We start from the raw sequence: 21802 nt of genomic DNA on the forward strand, positions 1-21802 counted from the left end.
GAACTTTCCAAAAATGGGAACTTGTCTACTTTATTCTGTGCTGAATTCTCAGCCCCCAATTCAAGGTCTGGCACATAGGTGCTAAGTAAGCCCTCCTAGAGCAGGAGGTGGAGGGGCAGTCCCCTCTAATGCAAACTGCTTACTGCCCAGCTCCTATTGCATCTCCAGGCTGAGAAGAGGGGCCAGCACTGGAGAAGACGCCAGCTTGAAAAAGGGCTGCCCAACAGGAATGATGACTCCAAGAGCTTGGTACGATACCGTAAAGCATTAGAAGCTTCCACATCCTTGTCATGTTGTTTAAACCCCACTTCCCCACAATGAGAAACGCAATCCTGAAAACAGTAAGGGCCAATGACTTGTTTTCAGGGAGCAAAGAAGACCATGCTGAAGAGACGCTATTCCACTGTGCTCAGTCTTAAAGAAGCAGGAAGGCAAGGTGAAATGAAAGTTTTAGAGGCTAGGGCTGAAGGTCTTGCCTGCAGGATGCAGGAAGCTCACAGGACAAAGTGCCCCTTCTATCAAGCAGCAAATGATGCCGTTGTGGAGAAGACTCAGACAGGGCAAAGTCAAGAACACGTCACTCCCCGGGCTTAAACGCTTCCAAAGGCTTCTGGGTCAGGCAAAGTCCAAAGTTCTTACAGCTTCCGCCTGGCCTCCAACACCCTCACCTGGTCTCCTTTCTTCCTTTGCTTATCCTGCTCAGCCATACTGGCTCCCTTGCTCCTTAAACACCCCAGGGACAGCCCCACCTCCGAGCCCTTGCCCCGGCTGTTCCTTCTGCCTGGAAGGAAGGCTCTTCCCGCCTGGCTTGATTCCATACGTCTTTCAGCTTTGGGGTTACACGTCACCTTCTCAGGGAAGCTAACCTTGACCTCACTACCTACAACTGCATCCCCCTTCCCTCCCCACCTGCTTTAGGAGAGTTTGGAAAAAGTTCGACGTCCAGAGTGAGGACACTTCATGTCCTAGGTTTAGCCCCAGGGACTCCACCTGCAAAATCATCTTTGGGGGTGGCCCAGATTGAATTTGCCTTGGTTCAGACCTTATTATCTCTTAGAACCCAACCCCTGCCATGTCCCCACTGCTCAGAGCGAAGCCATCACTCACCACAGAGTGAAATTGCAGAAAAGAGCAATTATTATGCTGTGCGTCAGACCTTTGACTCAGATTAACATCACTGCCTCTTGATTTGATCTTTTTATTTTTCTCCAAACACTTAGGGCATTTTGAATGCAAGCCAGATTCGTCTTTGGTAAAAAGCAATATTTTGTAAAACCAGGACTTCCTTGGTAAGATATATTTTAAGGTACTGTACACTGATACGCAGCTAATTGGTTCGGCTGTCCTGTGATTTGCAAAGGGTCACAATGATTTGTGGTATATATGCATCTGTATTAACTGCTCAATGCCAAAATCAATTTCCACAGGTGACAGTAGAGTTTTGTAATAGACGAGGTTATGGAAGACACCTCAACAGTTACCCTTGGGTTTTTGAATCACTTTAATTTAACAGGTAGGTATTATTATATTCCAAGGCAGCAATGCATGATGCTGATAGCATCTGCTGCAGAATACAGAGTAGTGGAAATTCCATTTCCTAAACGTGCAGGTAACTGAATACATTCAGCATCTGAAACACAGAGAAGAGAAACAGTGCCTGCTGGATCTGTCCACAATATGTCCCCTACAACATGTATTTTCTTTATTCTTTCCCCAAGTTTGCACCCAAGGTATTGAGGGAATTTTTTAAAGGAGACTGTTAAACTGCCTCTGGGTAATCTTTGAGGGAAAAAAAATGGAAAATAAGGGATGGACAAGCAATGTTGAGATCTTCCAGTCAGACGCGGTCAAAATGCAGGCTGCTGCGCTGCTGCATTACCATCCATTGTGGCAGGAATTAGAGGATCTATTATTTAAAAAGCAGTTTGTAAGCACTTAAGAGCAGAACAATGGTTGTTAGGGATTAGCGTGGATTCGCTAAGAGAAGCTTAAGGTAATTAAGTTACCCACCCTCAAGCATTCAGTGTATACTTACTAAGCATCTACTATGTGCCAGGCTCTGGTTCAAGACTAGTTGTTCAGGGAAATGTGGCGGATAGAGTATTTGGGTGGCACAAGATATGTGATAATATTTCTTAGAACATACAAGTTATGGAGTTCCCATCGTGGCTTAGCGGTTAACGAATCCGACTAGGAACCATGAGGTTGTGGGTTCAATCCCAGGCCTCGCTTAGTGGGTTAAGGATTCGGCGTTGCCATGAACTGTGGTGTAGGTTGCAGATGCAGCTCGTATCCCATGTTGCTGTGGCTGTGGTGTAGGCTGGTGGCTACAGCTCTGATTAGCCCCCTAGCCTGGGAACTTCCATATGCCGTGGGAGCAGCCCTAGAAAAGGCAAAAAGACAAAAGGAAAAAAAAAAAAAAAAGAACATACAGGTTAAAAGGTGGAAAGGTGATGTTAAACCTTGCCTTCCCCAACTAGCCTCCTTAGGCCCAAGGTCACTAAGAACCAGACCTGGTGGTACATTGGACTATGGCAAGTCTGGTGGGTGGGGGTGGGGGGTGAGGAGGTGGGGGTTGGGTGCTCTTTGAAGATGTATTTGGTTTTAAGTGCTGCATGAAAGTCAGGCTGCAGATCCCTAAGTACTAGAGTTATCCAAGCCAGAAAACTTGACTCTTGCCTGACACAGAATATGAAGCTCCAAGAAGTCACATAAATGATAAACCCAAGTCTAGTCCTCAAGAAGTGAGACAGGAGTTCCTGTTGTGGCTCAGTGCGTTATGAACCCAGCTATCATTCACGAGGATGCGGGTTCGATCCCTGGCCTTGCTCAGTGGGTTAAGGATCCAATGTTGTCGTGACCTGGGGTACAGGTCGTAGATGTGGCTCGGATCCTGAGTTGCTATGGCTGTGGTGTAGGCTGGCCGCCGTAGCTCCAATTTGATCCCTAGCCTGGGAACTTCCATGTGCCGTGGATCTGGCCGGAGGAAAAGCAAAAAAAAAAAAAAAAAAAAAAAAAAGTGGGACAGCCACGAACCTAATGGCACCCTCCAGTCTGGAAACACCCCAAATCCAATGTAGAAGATGCAAGGATCTCCAATAGTTTGCTCACCTGCATCCAGTTTCTTTGGAAAAGAAACTCTGCTCTTCCAAATGATTGCTGTTGTCTTTTTTTTTTTAATTTACATTTGATCTCCAGAGGTGATGTTTCTTTGCTGCCTCCTGCTACATTGTCTAAATCTTGCTGGCTTTTTTTTTTTTTTTTAATCTTTTTGCCTTTTCTAGGGCCGCTTCCCGTGGCATATGGAGGCTCCCAGGCTAGGGGTAGAATCGGAGCTGTAGCCACCAGCCTACACCACAGCCACAGCAACGCCAGATCCTTAACCCACTGAGCAAAGCCAGGGATCGAACCTGCAACCTCATGGTTCCTAGTCGATTCGTTAACCACTGCGCCACAATGGGAGCTCCAAAATCTTGCTGGTTTTACCCTATTTTTTCTTTGACCTTGCTTTCTGGATTTGGCATAAAAATTGGCAGAGGCTGGGTGAATTATTTTTCACTGCAGTTCCTGTGGCTGAATGGTTCAGAGCCAGGGACGGACATCAAACTCCTGGATACAAGAGTGAGCAAAGTGGAGAAGACCTGGCCCCCACCAGGTCTGGGCTCTTAAATTAAGGCAGTGCTGTGTGGGGATTAGGATGAAGCTTCTGGTTCAAGTCCAGTCCTGCCACCACCTAGCAGGTGGATCTCATGCTATTTCAGCTGAAGTACAGCTACTGCAATTCTCCAAGCCTCAGTCTCCATATTGGTAGAACAGACTTGCTAGCTATGCACAGGGCTACTATGAGAATTGATTGCATCTGTTTATACTAAGTACTTATCCCAGAAAGTGTCGTACAGACATGAAAGGCAGTACAGGGTAGGGTTGGAATCCTAGCTCTGCCTCTGACTAACCATGTGCCCTCTGGGTCTCCATGCCTTCATTTATAAAATGGGGATAATAATAGTGTCCACTTTCTGGAGAAGCCCTGAGGATTAAATAATGTTTGTCAAGTGCTCACTTAGCATAGCGCTTGGCATAGAGGAGGTGTCTGTTAAATAAATAAATGCTCAGGATTTAGCCCAGAAATGAATGCTCAATCTGCCCCAGTAATCATAGCTTGGCACACAGAAGGTGTTCATTAAGTGTTAGCTAATTATTATTTTTACTATTTCCTTGGCACCTCTTTCTGGGGTTCTCATGACCCAGTCTCTCCGGCTGCAGCTTCCTCGGAAGAAACCCCCAGGATCCCCAGGGGCATCTCACCTGCTCACCCATCCCAGGACCGAAGGGCAGACCTCCCCCGGAAGCAGTGCCCTCATGCAGACCCAGGAAGGAGGCCACAGGTGAGTCTCTGCCTTTCCAGGAGCTCTCTTAAGCCAGAGAGATTCTAGTGCCAGACATTTCTGTTCATCTGCACTACTTTGGAGCCAACTTCAGGGGACCCTCAAAATGATCCTTAAATCCTGAATTCTTTCTCCTCCTTCATCTTGTTTCCGTTTTTTGTTTCTGGATTCTTGTTGTTGTTTTTCAGTTTTCATAGGTTCCTCCGGTCCTTGCCCCGTAGTGTTAATATTGCTTAAGGTTCTGTCAATTTCCTTTTTTCTAGTCATTGGGTTTTCTCTGGCACGTCTTGTGTGTTTTCCTGTTTTTAGTTACCATCTATGCTTGGATGATCCTAAGGGTCAACCCAGGCTTCATCTGTGTCCTAACCCCTGTATCAGTGATTCTTAACAGATAACCCTTCCCCCCCCAAAAAAAAATGCCCATTCACAGAGTATTTTTCATGAAGTTTCATATGAACCTCATCCATAAAACTACATGGATGGGTACCTTTATCTAGAGACCCAATACCAACTCCCTGTTATGGACCTCAATTTTTTCATCCTCACCCCCCAAGGAGGCATGTCTGATCGAATCTGTCTTCAATCTGTCTATAGGTCTTTTTTTTTTTTTTTAATTGTCCTCAGAACACTGGCTACCAAAGCTTTCTTCTTTTGCTAGCTCCAACATATATTGTTCCCCATGTATACAGGCAGGGGCTAGAAACCTTTAGAGAGAGGAAGATCTCATTAACTTTCTTTCTTTTTTTATTAGAGTATAGTTGGTTTACAATGTTGTGCCAATTTCTACGACACAGTAAAGTGACCCAGTCATATGTATATGTTCCTTTTCTTCTATTATCTTTCATCACGGTCTATTCCAAGAGACTAGATATAATTCCCTGTGCTAAACAATAAGACCTCACGGCTTATCCATTCTAAGTGTAATAGTGGGCATCTACTAACCCCAAACTCCCTTCCAATCCATCCCTCTCCCTCCCCTCCTCCCCCTTGGGAACCACAGAGCTGTTCCCTATGTCCAAGAGTCTGTTTCTGTTTTATAGATTGGTTCATTTGGGCCATATTTTAGATTCCACATATAAGTGGTATCATGGTATTTGTCTTTCTCTTTCTTTCTTACTTACTTTATTGATTGATTGATTGATTGATTGGTATTTTTGCCATTTCTAGGGCCACTTTTGTGGCCTATGGAGGTTCCCAGGATAGGGGTTGAATCAGAGCTGTAGCCACCGGCCTACACCAGAGCCACAGCAATGTGGGATCTGAGTCGCATCTGTAACCTACACCATAGCTCATGGCAACTCCGGATCCTTCACCCATTGAGCAAGGCCAGGGATCGAACCTGCAACCTCATGGCTCCTGGTCGGATTCGCTAACCACTGAGCATGATGGGATCTCTACTACTTACTTATTTTAGTATGATAATCTCTAGTTGCATCCATGTTGCTGCAAATGGCATTGTTTTGTTATTTTTTATGGCTGAGTAGTACTCCACTGTATATATATATACAGCTTCTTGCTCCATTCATCTGTTCATAGACATTGAGGTTGCCTCCATGTCATGGCTATTGTGAATAGTGCTACTATGAGCAAATGGGTGCATGTACCTTTTTGAATATTGTTTTGTCTGGATGTATGTCCAGGAGTGGGATTGCTGGGTCATATGGCAGTTCTATATTTAATTTTCTAAGGAACCTCCATACTGTTCATAGTGGCTGTACCACTTTACATTCCCACCAACAGTGTAGGAGGGTTCCCTTTTCTCCATACCCTTTGTAGACTTATTAATGATGGCATTCTAACCAGTGTGAGGTGGTACCTCATTGAAGTTTTGGGTTTTTTTGGTTTTTTGTTTGTTTGTTTTTTTTTTTTTGTCTTTTTAGGGCCACACCCACAGCATGTGGAGGTTCCCAGGCTAGACATCTAATTGGAGCTGTAGTCACCAGCCTAAGCCACAGCCATAGCAATGCCAGATCCAAGCCGCATCTGCAACCTACACCACAGTTCAGGGCAACGCTGGATCCTCAACCCACCGATCGAGGCCAGGGATCAAAGCTGTGTCCTCATGAGTACTAGTCAGAATTGTTTCTGCTGAGCCATGACAGGAACTCCCTCATTGTAGTTTTGGTTTGCATTTCTCTAATAATTAGTGATGTTGAGCTCTTTTGCATGTGCCTACTAGCCATCCATATGTCATTGACTTTCTTTTAACCTCTTCATGAGTCTGGAGGAAGACAAGGACGGCCTGGCAAAGAGCTAAGTGAGAGTGCTTCAGGAAAGAAAAGAAGACCCAACAGTGTACCTGATCAGGTGAAGAGTCTATGATAAAGTCAAATGGTGAAAAAAAAAAAAAAAGAAAAAGAAAAAAAAGAAAGCAATTCAACACTCTTGGGAAAACAGAGGGACTTCTAGAAATAATGCAATTGTAGATTCCTACTCTCTGCTTTGAGATATAACAGGAATAGGCAAAAAAATCTACCGAAAAATCTACAGAAAATTTAAACAGCCAGACAGTAAATATTTTAGGCTTTGCAGGCCAAGCAGCAGAATTGAGGATACCGTGAAGGTATTAATACAATAGTAGGGAAAAGCAAATTTGCATAATTTTAAAATTGACAAGAGTCAGAATTACAGATGCTGGAATTTGAATTTCTTACCATTTTTACATGTAATGAAATATCTTTGGATAGTATTTATTTTTTTCTACCATTTGAAAATGTGCAAACTTCTTACTTGTGGGTTGCACAAAAATAGGCCATGGACCAGATTCGGCCCATGGGCAGTACTTGGCTAACCCCTGAGATATAATTATATATCATCATACATACACCTCACTGAATTTTTCAACTTTTAGAATTTTAGAGAAATACCCTGTTTCTTGAAATATCTCCTCTGAGGGGCCTATAAACAGGCATCTGTTTTATTTTGGCTTTCGACTGTGTTACGTCCAATCCCTCATTTCCTTATTAATATGTTGGGAAGGTTTCACATCTTTGCAGTCACTTTTGGTGAATAAAACTTCCACATGCATACCCAATTGTAAACCTGTATCCCTCTCCCTCCTTCTTTCAGAGGGGAGTAAGTGCCGTGTGCTGTGGCCAAGACCAGGAAGAATAAAAAGGCCCAAATCCGATTCATTTCGTTGGGTAACTGCAGTCAGCTGCATCTTTTACAATAAAGGTGCAGACCTTTATTGTTCATTGATACTGTTCCTCCAGCTAACAGGTCATCAGGGTTTTCTGAATGCAGAAGTTGAGATGGTGATTTTTTTTTTTTTTTTTGATTTTTAGGGCTGCACTTGCAGCATATGGAAATTCCCAGACTAGGGATCAAATCAGAGCTGCAGCTACTGGCCTACACCACAGCCACAGCTATGCCAGATCCAAGGCAGGTCTGCGACTTAACACCACAGCTCACAGCAATGCCGGATCCTTAACCCACTGAGCAAGGCCAAGGATTGAACCTTCATCCTCATGAATGCGAGTCAGATGCGTTAACCACTGAGCCACAACAGGAACTCTGAGATGTTGATTTTTCTAGGAGGCACATGCACCAGTTATTGGAGGCCCTGTGGGGCCTTCCCACTGCAGCTTCCTTCCCTGATATGAAATACCTGAATCTGGTCAGCTTTTCCCATCCCACCTTGGTTCCCATCACTGAGAACTTACAACTCCAAGTGGCTGGGCCTGCAGTTGGTCCATACAATACCCTGTACACATTTTTTTTTTTTTTGACTGTTTGCCTTTTCTAGGGCCGCTCCCGTGGCATATGGAGGTTCCCAGGCTAGGGGTCTAATCAGAGCTGTAGCCACCGGCCTACGCCAGAGCCACAGCAACGAGGGATCCGAGCAGAGTCTGTGACCTACACCACAGCTCACGGCAACACTGGATCCTTAACCCACTGAGCAAGGCCAGGGATCGAACCCGCCATCTCATGGTTCCTAGTCAGATTCGTTAACCACTGTGCCATAATAGGAACTCCTATGCTGTGCACATTTTTAAAAGGCCACCCTCCCTTTAGATGGACTCAGTTCTGGATCAACAAACACCCTGCCCTTGCTTGACCTCTAGGCCAGTGGCCTTGCGCAGGGGCAGCATCTTCATGAGTAGCATGTAGCCCTGGGCAGGGTGTCCTTACCTAACAGCTGCTCTCTTGAGTGGGATACAGACAAAATGGCTCGGGCTCAGCTACCCACCCCCAGATACACTCAACTCATAGACCCCTTCCTTCCAAAGAGGCTGCCCCGCTGCCATTCCCTCTCTCAGTCCTGGTCTTACCTCCCCACTTCATTGCTGAAATAGACACAAGAGCAGATGAGCAGCTCTGATGGCCTAAACTGGTATCCAATCCAGGTGTGAGATGCCAGCCACCCTCAACCTATATGAATGATTCTTCTTGGAATCACAGGTAACTCAGTGAGGAGCTAAAAGTATTGGGAGGAAGAGCAGTGGTATAAAAAAGCAAACTTGGGGAGTTCTCGTAGTGACACAGCAGAAACGAATCTGACTAGGAACCATGAGGTTGCAAGTTCAATCCCTGCCTCGCTCAGTGGGTCAAGGATCTGGCATTGCCATGAGCTGTGGTGTAGGTCGCAGATGCTGCTTGGATCCCACGTTGCTGTGGCTGTGGCCCAGGCCCGCAGTGGCTGCAGCTCCGATTAGACCCCTATCCTGGGAACCTCCACATGCTGCAGGTGCAGCCCTAAAAAGACAAAAAGACAAAAAAAGCAAACTTGGAGTTCCCATTGTGGCTCAGTGGGTTAAGAACCTGACTAGTATCCATAAGGACGTGGGTTTGATCCCTGGCCTTGCTCAATGGGTTAAGGATCCAGAGTTGCCATGAGCTGTGGTGTAGGTCACAGACATGGCTTGGATCTGGCATTCCTGTGGCTGTGGCGTAGGCTGGCAGCTGCAGCTCCAGTTCAACCCTTAGCCTGGGAACTTCCATATGCCACAGGAGTGGCCCTAAAAAGCTAAAAAGTAAAAAACACACCTACTTGTCTTAGCCATGTGTGAAATGTCTAAAATGCATGAATCAAGGGCTACTGGTCAATAGGTCATTTAGAGGTATGAAGGAATCACAAGAAAAACTAAGATGTAAGACAGAAACAAATGAAAGCACTTGCTACTTTTGCTCCTTCCTTATACTGTTAAGAAAACTCGTGCTGGAATTTAGCCATTTCCAAAGCCTCATAGCCAGTAAATGGCAGGATTAAGGTAAGGTGCACCTGACCTCAAAGCCCCTGCTCTTGTCTGATATTCTCTGTAGTCTCCCATAAATTATGAAAGGCCCATTTGCTCTTCCATTAAAAAAAGTGGGCTCTGGGGAGTTCTCGTTGTGGCGCAGTGGAAACAAATCCAACTAGTATCCATGAGGATGGGGGTCCAATCCCTGGCTTCGCTCAGGGGGCTAGGGATCCGGCATGGCCCGTGAGCTGTGGTCTAGGTTGCAGACTCCGCTTGGATCCTGCGTGGCTGTCTCTCTGTAGCTCAGATTCTACCCTAGCCTCGGAACTTCCATATGCGGCCGTAACAAAAATAAAAGCAAAAAAGAAAAGTGTGTGTGGGGGGTTCTGGCAGAGTTGTGGGGTGGAGGGAAAGAAAAACAACCTTTAGGCTTCTCTTTAGTCTCAGAAACATTGGTTTCATTGGGGGTACTTCCACATGTCAGAATATAATGTTCAAATTGTTAAAATAATAATTTCCTCTAACATACACAGTGAGCTCATGTTAAACTTTAGTCAATGCATCAGTGAGGGAACCGGCAGAATGACAAAGCTAATTCCAAGGAAGATGCTGTATGTTTTTTTCAATAAAAAAAATCTGAACTAAGATTGTTAAGTTATACGTAAAACTGATTAATGCTCTAGAGGGTGGGCAATAGTCCACAAGATTTGGGTTTAAATCCTCTAGTGAACAGTAATTGTTTGTACTTCTACCAAACAAAAAAATATATGTGCATCTTCCCAAGTTTTTAACAAGTAAACATCTAACTGTACAACTGGGCCTGGATTTATAATAAAAGCTAAGGCAAACAAAGTTACGTTCCCCCAGCTAATTAGATGACCACTTGGGTAAGCTCGTTAGACACTGCTCTATGACGTTAAATATTAAAAGGACACGTTCATCTTTCTGCCTTTTTTCTTGTTTTAGTTTTTCTTTTTCTTTTTTCTTTTTGATTTTTAGGGGCAGCACCCACAGCATATGGTAGTTCCCAGGTTAGGGGTTGAATCAGAGCTATGCTGCCAGTCTACACCACAGCCACAGCAATGCAAGATCCAAGCCACATCTGCAACCTACACCACAGCTCACGGCAACGCTGGATTCTTAACCCACTAAGCAAGGGCAGAGATCGAACCCACATCCTCATGGATCCTAGTCAGGTTTGTTAACTGCTGAGCCATGAAGGGAACACCCAGTTTTAGTTTTTCTTGATGCATGCTGATAACCCACACTAGTCATCCATGCTAATAACCCATATTGGTCAGCCAACCGTGGCTGCCCTTATTGCAGTCCAGAGATAAAATTTCAAAGGATGAAATGAGTAGAATCCTAGAATTGGAGGATGGAAGGCTACGTGTGAAGCAGAAAAAAAAAAAAGACGAGTAAGTCCTTTCCATCAAGGATAACACACTTAAGAGTACGGCTGAAATATATTTAACCACCAATAGGACAAAGACCAGCCCATTAGAACGGACGCCTCCCTTGGGCTAAAACAGGATTGTGATGGCTCTGCTGAGCCAGGATTCAACCTTTTACTTGGTGGATCTTGTGGCTGTTTGGCAGGTTCCATGAAGGGCTAGGGCTAATGCAGGGGTTTGGCAAGAGACGTGGACTGGAGGCTGTTAACCAAGAGGTAGGGAAGTATTTCATTTTAACAACGGGTATATCTATACAAGCGTGTTCTGGCTAAATGTTAGTCATGCTCACACCTCAACCTCTGCACCTTCCGAGTCCTGACCCTCCCCCACCCCAAACACCGTCATGGCCACTCTTGCCCATCCTGCCTCAAAACTCCAGCCCATTTCTCTCTTCTATCTGCCTCTTAGGCTTTAGGATCAAGGAAGAAGAATGGTGGGAAAGGAACAAAGAGAAGGTTAGAAGTAGGAAGAGAGTTGGAGAGTTCTAATGTATTCTGTACCCGCATCTAAGAGAAGAGGGAGCACTAAGTCTAGAACAGGAAGACCAGAAGGTGACTACTTGGTACTGTTTCTCTAGGGATACAGTAGTGCCCCCAACAGACAAAAAAATTCCTGTCCTTATGGAGTCTCTGTTCTTCTGGGGGCAGATAGGAGATATGAAAAGTATGTGCTAATATGTGTAAAAGCACCTAGCCCTGGCTTGGCCCCTAGGAAATACTTATGTCCTTCTCCCACCCCTGTCCTCAACCACATCATTGAAGCTTCCCTGAAGGCTTCTGAGCACATAAATAAAGCTGGAACCCCATCTGGCAGAAAAAGTCAACCATCTGGAGATTTGGAAATATGGGAGAACTTCTAATGACTGGCTAATTTTTTTTTTTTCGGTTTTTTAGCCAGATGTTTGATGTCATCCAGGCCCATCTGTAGCAGAAATAGCAATTTATTGAACCTGTTTTCCATAATTTTAAGTTCCCGGTCCTAAAATCTTAAGTGGGCTTTCTTTTCTTAGTAGGAATTTTTTTAATGAATTGAAAAAGTGATTATTAACTAATAAAGAGTAATGTAGTAATACAAAATGAAAAATATCAGAAATTTGGATCTGAAGGGCCCTTTAGATAATTTCCAGGGCTCAAAACTGGAAGTCCATGGGTCAGATTCAGTTATAAGGTGAGTTAAGTTTGGCTGGAACTGTGTTTTTGGTTTTTTTTTTTTTAAGTAAAATTAGTTGCATATGTTTTTAAACTCATCTGGCTTAAAAAATTTTTTTTTATTTTTTTTATTTTTGGCAGCACTTGTAGCATGTGAATGTTCCAGCCCAGGGATCAAACCTGTAGTGCAGTTGGGACCTGCACCACAGCTGCAGCAATGCCAGATCCTTAACCCACTGCACCACAGGGGCACTTCATTTGGCTTTTTAAAAATCAGAATATTTGGTTGGGCTTAGTACACATTTCCCCAGAGTAAAAATTAGCCATATAGTAATTGTTTCCAACTTGCCACAGTCCCCACCACTCCCTGTTGCCCCCATATTGAGACCAAGTTTTGGTTATCATGCATCTTCTCAAATGCACTATCACCCCCCACCCCCAACCAATACAACTGAGTTAAGAGGACTGTGAAATGTATGTTTCACATGTTACCAGCCGAGTTCACATGGACATTTGGATTTGATATTTCCTAATATTATCTGAAGCTCTCATTTTAGAACCAGGTAACCTGAGGTTCAAAGGAAGAACTAACATGCACAGTTCACAGAGCTGTTGGAGACAGAAATGTGAGTAGCACCCGGGGTTCCTTACTACTAGCCCAGTGGTCTTTCCACTATCTAAATACATCACTTGAATTATATTTAGGACTTTAAGAGTTTTCTTAATGGGAGAATCACGTATCGAACATGTTCTCATTCAAATTCACATGCTGCCATTGAAAGCACGCAGCAGGTTGCAGTGCTGCTCTGTGAATGCCTTGCCTGCTTTCCAGCTATTGAGTCAGGCATTCGTTCGGGTTTCTCAGTGTGGGTGTCTCTACATAGGTCGATTGTTTTTTCATTCAAAGGATGTCCTTTTCTGCCTCTGAGTTTTTGCCTGTCTGGTGGTTCCTGCACCCCTGCAGACACTGCACAGGCATGCTGAGTATTCTGGGATCTGGGGCTTCTGAATGGAAAAACCCATGTGTCTGGGCATTCTCACAGCTGATGTTTGTACCAGTAGCAACCTATCCAGCAGAGCATGAATTAATGTCCTCTAGCAAATGCTCGGTGAAGCAACATGGCTTAGGTGAAGTAGTGTCTGCTGAATTTAGGTTTGTGACCTTGGGCAAGTTACGTAACTTCTCCCAGCCTCAGTTTCCTCATCTATGAGTGAGGATACTGCTTTTCCAACATCATTGAGTGCCTTTGAAGATGAAAGAGTTAATTTTTTAAAATTCTTAGCACAATCCTAGCACCTCGAGGGCTACCTATAAATGACATTCTGGTGACTTGTAGAAATGAAAGCTGGAAACATCTCTTCTCATCACTTGAGAGACCTGATCCTTCCTTAACACATGTGGCCATTCCCAGTAAAGAGTCAATATGTGTTGGCTTTAATATTGTATCACTTGGAAGACTTTGAGAAAATTAAGGTTCCAAGTGGTCCACCACAGACCTATGGAGGCAAAGAACCTACCTGTGGGGCCTAATAATCTATTTTTTAAAGCTCCCCATGTGATTCTGATGACTAGTTAAGTTGGGACACCACTGATGTAGTTTTCTTATACTCGAATATCTTTGGTGGTAGCAACTCATAACCTCCGAAAGTTTTCCATGCCATATTGGATAGTTACTTATATGGAGGTAAAACCTGTTTTCTTCTAGCTCCTACTTCTAATCCCTTGAGGCCACATAGAACATTTTGAATCTCTTTTCCATATGACAGCCCATCAGATATTTGCAGACAGCTGTCATGTCCCTCTGGAGCAGTCTCTTCTTTTGGATGAAATAGCCACGTTCTCTCATGACTCTTAAAAAGTATGGATGCCCCCTCCTTATTATCTTTTGACACTTAAAGGACCAGAAAAATGAGGATGCTGAGGCTTTGGAAGACAGGTGATACTGAACAGGAGATGGCTATACACTTTTATTCCAGCAAAGGACAGATGCTGCCTATTGCATGTGTCTTCCCATGCAGAAATCAGAGGCTCCTGCAAATTCCTTGAGCATTTAATAGGTTTAGTACATGAAAGAAAATCTTGGTTTCAGATTTCAGCCAGACCTGTCTAGGTGTTCATTATATGAGTGGACACATAGCTAAAATTGATTGTAGCTCATTAAAATGTATGCATCTTATTGTATTAATACTTCAAAATGTTTTAAAAAATAGCATGGCCAAATTGCATGGAAACTGCAGGAAATTTTCTCAGAAGAATTCACCTGACTAAGAACAAATCTTAGAGTCATCCAGTTCCTTCTTGATTCAAATTCTCACTTCTCCCACTAAGCACACAGAATGCCTGGGTGGGGTTCCAATGCATTATACAAACTGTGGGTGTAGGACATGATGTTGGAGAAAAGAGAAACCATCAGTTGAGAAATTCTGAGCAAGGATTCAGGAATTTCAGGCCCTAATGGGGGAAGCCAAATTGAGTTTAATGGCGAATTCCCAGGTTTACATCAAAGAAGCAGAAGAATTGGAAATAACTGAAACATGGTCTACATGTGTACCATTTTTTGGCTTGGGAGGAGCCTCAGATTTTTTAATGCCATCCCTAGAACCATTGTAGGCATCAAAATAGCCACCAAATCACAGCTTTATAAAAGATGACTCAATTCCTTCTTGTCAACACAGGAAAGGGAATTCTGGAATTTCCTTAATGACTTCACATTTGATCACAAATAATCCTAGATATTAGATTTTTGTCAGTATTTAGGAGAGAATGTCCATGAGTTCATTGGATACACTAAGAGCATTGTATAGTGCTAATTCATGGCCCCCCTATTTCAAATTAATCATTTACCAGATTAATATACTGAGGGATGGGTAAATGTCTTTGCCAAGGTCACACAAATAGTTTGCAGCATTACCCAGGTCTTCAGCCTTCAAGTAAGTAATCCTTGTTGCATTTAAAGTAGTCCTCTCCTATCCGGGCTTTCCACTAGTTGCAAATTTGCATTGGAAACAGAATAACTCTAGTAGTGCTACAGTCAGAGGAGCAGTTGTTCAGAGTGTCAGGACATGGGAGGAAGGCCAGGGAATGATGCAATATTACACTAGCAAGTGATGTCATAGCATGATTTCCTAAGCAATTTACATAAATGCAAGTTCTCAAGAAGCCCTGACAAATGCCAGCCAGTGGGAATGCAGGCATGAAGAACCAATGGCAAGCAGGACAAGATAGCACATAGGAAACCCAGATTTCCTTGCTCATCAATGTGACAAGCTTCACGGATTCCTCAGAAGCCTGAGAAAACTCCCTTCTTCCCCTCTAATCCCGTGCCTTCCCTCAGGCACATAGACTCTGAAGAGCTTTAATTTCCTCATCTGATGTTTCTGTTCACTCCTGCTGACATCGAGGCATGGCCCAATGATGTTGAGAGTGACTGCTGGTATACTGAAAGCAAGTTGAATAGTGAGGCAGGCTACCCAAGGGCTTGGCATTCTAAAATTTCTCTATCTCTTCATTATAATAAAATGAATCCTTAATATTTTTTTATTTAGAAGTGATATGCTGCAGTTCTTGGAGAACCAATCCTATGCAAATGTCATAGAAATGTATTTGTTGGGTTTTCAGATGTTTAGGAAAGAAGACAGGTGGATATCAAATACCAAGACTTCAGTTTTGCTTTGAACCCAAGTGGAGAAACATGATTAAGTTTTCTTTAAAATATGTGTGTGTGTGTGTGTGTGTGTGTGTGTGTAGAGTTTCCTGTATATTAGTCTTAAACTGGTTGGCAATATTCATTAAAATATCTAGTTAGACCAAACTCAGAAGAAACTGATAAGACTATGTTGAGAAATAAGGAAATAGCTCAGAGTGCACCAGGCTAGGTCAGAATCAACCTCTCTCTCTTTCTCTCTCTCTCTCTTTCTCCCTCCCCCTCCTTCCCTCCCTCCCCCTTCCTTTATCCTTCCCCCACTGAAATGCAATTTAAGCAGAGCCAAAGACCCCATCTCAAGCCAGAGATCAAAGCAGTTCACAATATGCCTAGGGATTTTAGATTTGAAGACTTTTCTCAACTGCAGAAGCTGCCTAGAGTGCCACAAAATTTCATCTCATGAAGCCTAACCAAAAACAATCAACAAGACTCGACCCCTCATCCCATACAGCTCATTCTTGCTTAGAACAGTCTGGACATCTGCACATTCTCAGCAATAATTTGAACTATACCTCTTTCCCCATCACTGTCTCCCTCACCCCAACCACACACTGGAATAGCAGAATGTCAGAAACTGTATTATTTGGGACCGTTGAGAGGAATTTGTAAATACCTTCTAGGCAGCAGGTCCTCCACAGCCCCGAATGGGTCATTACTTCTTCATTCTTCCTGCTGGTTTCATTATCACTTGTAGATTTAGTCCTGCACACACCTCTGGAATATAACCAGTAGTCCGTGCCCACTGCAATGGTCATTAGACTAAAAGCTGCGAAGGCTCCCACAGTGGTGATCAACATCTGGATTCCTCTGTCACACATCCTCATAATTCTTCATGGTACTCTGGACGGCTGGGGGTTGGAGAGGGAGGTGCAATGCCAGAGGGGAAAAATCACTCTGCAGCTGGATAACCTAGGACAGGTTCTTCCAAAAATTCGGTCTCCTTTTGTCGGCATCCACAGGGACTTTGGGAAAGCTGAGGTTTCCTGTCTGGAGCTCTCGCCAGTTCCCTGGGTCTCCTATGGCCCTCCAAAGGGTGCAGGCTCCAGGGGGTTGGTCCACATCACTGCTGCCTTCTGAAGGTCCCTGGGTCCCTTTCATTCCTCGGGAGCTTGGTAAGGATGAGGGTCCGTGCAGGGCATGGCTCTGGAGCCTGGAGCTGCCAGCTCGGTTGGAGATGCGCCTGGCTCCTCACAGCCCCGGGAGACTCAAGGCAAAGAAATCCAGTGAGGTCTATGTGTGTGTGTGTGCGTGCGTGCGTGTGTGTGCGAGCGCGTGTGCTGGGGGTGAGGGCGGATGGCAAAAAATAGCACTGCTGGGAGGCGAGTCGCTGAGAAGAGTGTTCATTGCTTCCCCAGCCTCCCAGGAAAGCTCTCCGCCTGCTCCTGACACCCCCGCTCAAACTGGAGAAAAGACAGTCCTGGGGCGGGGACCGGAGGTTTCAGCGGAGGGCAAAGGTCCGCGGTGCTGAAGGGACAGCTCCCCGCCTGTTGCCCCGCCTCCGCCTTCCCAATGCCCGAGCTGTAGGTCCGTGGTGCTGAAGGGACAGCTCCTCCGCTGCTGCTGCACCCCCGCCTTTCTGGCGCCGGGGCTAGAGACCTGGGGTGCTGAAGGGTCGATCTTGTCCCTCGCCCTTCCCCCGTCCCTTCCCAGGCCACGCAGCTGTCTGGGCTCTGCCTAGTCAAACCCACGCTCCGCGCAAAGTTTCGGGAGCCCAGGGCAGTCAGCGCCCCGGCTCCTTAGTGCTGCAGCACGACCCTGTTCCTCCGCTCCCTCTCTCGGAAGGGTTAAGGAAAGGGGTAGGGGAAAGGAGCCCGCAGCGCACTCTGGCGCTCTCTCCGCTCCCACCCAACGCGGCATTTCCCCCCCCTCCACCCCCCCACCAATGAGCCAGGCAAGTTTGCCTTTTGCTGCGGGCGCAGCTGGAGCCCATTGGGGAAGACCGAGTCTTCTTAAAGGGGCCAGCGACTCTGGGCGATGGTTCTATGGCTCGCTTGGGCGGGCAAAAAGTGTTGTCACAGGCACATCTGTGTAGAGTCTGCCTCAATTTGGTTCCCCAGAAAACAAACCAATATGTCTACCCTCCTTTCTCTGGAGCCCTGGTTTACACCGGAGACAGCGTGCTCAGATCAGACCCGGAACTGTTCATATACAAATGAACATGCATTCCTAAAAGACAAACGAAGCTGGAAGTATGTACACTCTATTGTATACAAATCAGGGATTTGGGGCAAGGGTGGAAGATACTGGTCTCTGAATACACTTACACATTTTAACAATCCTACATTTTTGGGGGTGGTTGTGGTGGTGATGGACTCAATGTAGGAGAGTCGCTGAAAATGTCAGATTCTCTCCAAATGTCCCTGGGATGTTCATTTGTTAACATTTCTGTCTAAGACCAGGAGACAGATGAAGTTAGGTCTACTTTCCTTGTTAGTCCAAAGGGCACATATCATTGTATACCTGAAAGCTAGTGAGATTCTTCCTTGAAAATAGTCAATTTGCAAAGGGTCAGCATTTAATTTAACCAGCCTCTTATTACTATGTATTCTGGGATATACTTGAGCATACACTGAGTAGAACAATCCACAGAATGCCCTCGTTATTTTTACCTATGCCATAATTAGTCAGATACCCAGAGGTTGAGTGTTTGGAATTGAGGCAGTGGGTTGTTTCTGCAGTCCCTGAGATGTGTCCATAACTAACTGTCACATTTGAATGTTATTTAACTGGACAAAAATATAATGGTAGGTAATCACAGATACATGCAGTCCCCTGGTGTCATCTCTTGCTCTTCATCTGAGAGAATCTATCCAGATGACTGAGTAGCAGCAATGCATGGAAGAATTCTCAAGTGCAGCTCACAACTTCTGGGTGACTTTGCTTCTCCTTCTTCTTCCCCCTGATTCTTCTCCTTCTCCTTCTTCCTCTTCTTCTTTCTTCTTCCTTCCCCTTCTCCTCCTCCTTCCTCTTCTCCTCCTCCTCCTTCTTCATCTTTTTCCTTCTTCCTTCTTCTTCCTTCCCCTTCTCCTCTTCCTCCTCCTTCTTCTTCATTTGTTATTGGTCTTAAGTTCACTCAAAGGCTTGATTCTTGGTGTTCAATATTCCTGCACATGCATGTGTAAGTTTGAATATATGGTCATTGTGTGATTATGTTTGAATGTTTACCTGTGCTGTGTTCAATTTAGTTATGAGTTCTGAGTGCCTGGGAATTTGTTGTAGAAGTAAAGCTGGTGTGTAAATATGTAACTGTACCTGCTTTTGGTGTCACAGGCTATGTTTGCTGCCATTGCATACCTGTGTGCATTTGTGGGTGTATATGCCTAAGTGTAGGTATACTGCAGGTTTGTGCATGTGTGTGCACTTACTTACATATGTAGGTCTCATGGAATACAAACACTGATTTGTAGGCAGGAAGTTGAAATATTGAATATTTGCCATGAAATGAAAATGGAACATATAAACTTGGGGCCAAGACCACAGCTAGCTGTACCCCAGAAGAATGATATGAAATAATGGGGAAAGATGTGAAAGGCCTTCTATGAGTTACTTATGGTTTTTGCCTTCCTGAAAAGAAAATTGTCCTCTCAGCAAAGTGTATTGCTTTGTTTTTTTAAAGGAAAAAGCCATGTATAACATGGAGGTAAAGTAAACCTGAGAAGGGTTACCAAATTAGTGAAATTTTCTTTCCCCTATCTCAGAAACTTAAATAATGTGAAATAGCAATGACCAAAGCAGCTATTCCAAGAACTGTTTGTTTCTTCCCTTCCTCTGATAGACGTGAGAAAGTTCTTTTCCCAAAGCAAGATCATGTGATTGGAAGGTCAATGGGCTTTGGGCTTTGGGAGAACGTGCTCTGATTACTTCATTCACCAGATCCACCATAAAACAAAAGCAGCCCCATCTCTACTTCCTAGGCTCTGTGGCATAAGCCTAGACAGGCAAGGTGTGGTTCTCCAAAAGGAATTAATTATCCAGGTAGATAGTACAGGGTTGGGGAGAAAGGTCAGATGCTCAGGCAGATGAAGGTGACAATCATGGGTCAGGATGTCGACAATTTTTCTGAAGGAGAGAAAAGATCAACATAATAAGAATGGAACTTCATACTGAGCCTTTGGCTTGATGAAGCAGAGTTATCCTTTGCCACTTCTGCTCAGGGTCAAATCTGATCACAGAATATGGGAAGTCCTGAACCTGCATTTGGAGCGAGTCAGAACACCTGACTGAAGTGGGAGTGCAGAGGCAGGGAGGCCAGCAGTTAGTTCCCAGCGATGCCTCCCCACTTACTAGGGGGTGACCTCATCCTTTCATTCAATTGAATGTGTAGGTGTGTGTACATGGGTGTGTAGAATCAGCGTCAGCGCCTAGATGTAATTGCTCATTTTTACCACTAGAGGACTCTTTCACCAGATCAATCAGGGACCCAAGAGATTCCAAACCCTATCTTTCCTTAGAGTGAGGAAGCCAGGCTCTTTCTCTGTGTTTAGTGATGAACTTCTCTGATCCTACTAATGTGGCAGAAGACTGGGAGGCACTCAGACAGTTTGAAACTGATATTTGATTCTGTTATTAATGCTTCTTCCCCTCCCCCACTCCCAGCCATTGACTCTGAGCTAGTAGCATAGCTAACAAAGCTCATCTGTGCTTTTTTTCTGTTCATTCTCTCATACGTCAGAATTACCTTCACCTCAGTAGAGGTCAAGTGCCCCTCATTGTGGTTGTGTCATTTAGGAAGGAGTACTAATAGCTGATTCAACTCAATAAATGCTTCATGAGGGCCTACTGTGTACAAGGCATTCTGCTTAGCAGTTTGGAAAATACAAAGATATGGCTCCTACTTCCCCAAAGAGCCCATTACATAATAGTGGATATTTTGTTAGTACATTTTGACCGCAAATGGCAGAAATTCACTGGAGCTTGTTTAAAAAATTGGAGTATTTGTTATGAAGATATGGTGCTATTTCAAGAAACCTTTAAGAAAAGACACTATCAGGCCTCAGCAAGGAACCCAAAGCAGGGAACAAAAGCCATCAGGAGCCTCGACAGTCACTCCATCTTTCATCTCTGCCTCTTTCCATATTTTTAATTGAAAAAAAGTGTTTTTCCTTCTTTACTCTTTGAGCCACAAAATGGAAGCTCGATTTTGAGTTTTTATGTCTCTCTATCCAAGAGATCCACCCGACCCAACTGAGAAGTTTTAGTCTCAATTTAAAATTTATGTCGGGGGGGGGAATTCCTCCAGGAGAGGCAAACTGACTGTGTTATGTGCTGCTTCCTGGCCCAACCAGCTATGGTCAAAGAGACAGGAGCATGTAGTATAGACGTGGTTTTTGGGACCAGCCACTGTGAGTTGGGGAGGGAAGAACAATTCTCGGATAGGAGGAATTTTTGAGACATCTCAAAAGACTACTACAAAGGGTCCATGTGATTCACTTTTGGAGCCATTCTGTTGATGCCCAGGGACTCAGCAGTAAAACATGGTCATGAATGAGACAGCAACATGGCAGGATGTAGGGCCTCTGAAGACACTGGAGCCTCTGCTAGAGGCAGAGCTGGGCTGGGTTCCAGTGGTACCAACCAGCTTTACCTTTGTCTATGCCCTTCTTCCAAGAAACATAAGTTAAAAAAGAAAAACTCTGCAATAAAGTCATCCACATGAGTGTGAGCTGACATGATGAAAACCAAGCAGATGTGGACTGATGGTGTACTGTCTGCCATCCTGTACCTCCCCCTTGGTGTTGGTGCTATTAGTTTTCCATTTTTAAATTCAACTTTATAGAAAAAGCATTGAAATGAAATATGGTTATAAAACACACTCTCATATTAATACTTAAATTTTAGCCTTATTCTCTAGTAACCAAAATACTCTCTATCATACCTAAATACTTGCAAGTTCTGTTCCTACTGTCTACAACAGTGATAGGAGTTGAA

At 44.4% G+C, this 21802-nt stretch overlaps 1 protein-coding gene across 1 annotated transcript in view; it reads right to left on the reverse strand.

The window, feature by feature from the left end:
- Nucleotides 1-17745, reverse strand: part of CACNG3 (calcium voltage-gated channel auxiliary subunit gamma 3) — a 105345-nt gene extending 87600 nt beyond the window's left edge. Inside the window, exon 1 of the mRNA XM_003124542.5 lies at nucleotides 16488-17745. Coding sequence (XP_003124590.1) covers nucleotides 16488-16698 — 211 coding nt within the window. The 5' untranslated portion in view covers nucleotides 16699-17745. The remainder of the gene's footprint in view (nucleotides 1-16487) is intronic.

This window comes from Sus scrofa, chromosome 3 (genome assembly GCF_000003025.6).
Source record: "Sus scrofa isolate TJ Tabasco breed Duroc chromosome 3, Sscrofa11.1, whole genome shotgun sequence".
In the NCBI taxonomy this organism is placed as follows: Eukaryota; Metazoa; Chordata; class Mammalia; order Artiodactyla; family Suidae; genus Sus; species Sus scrofa.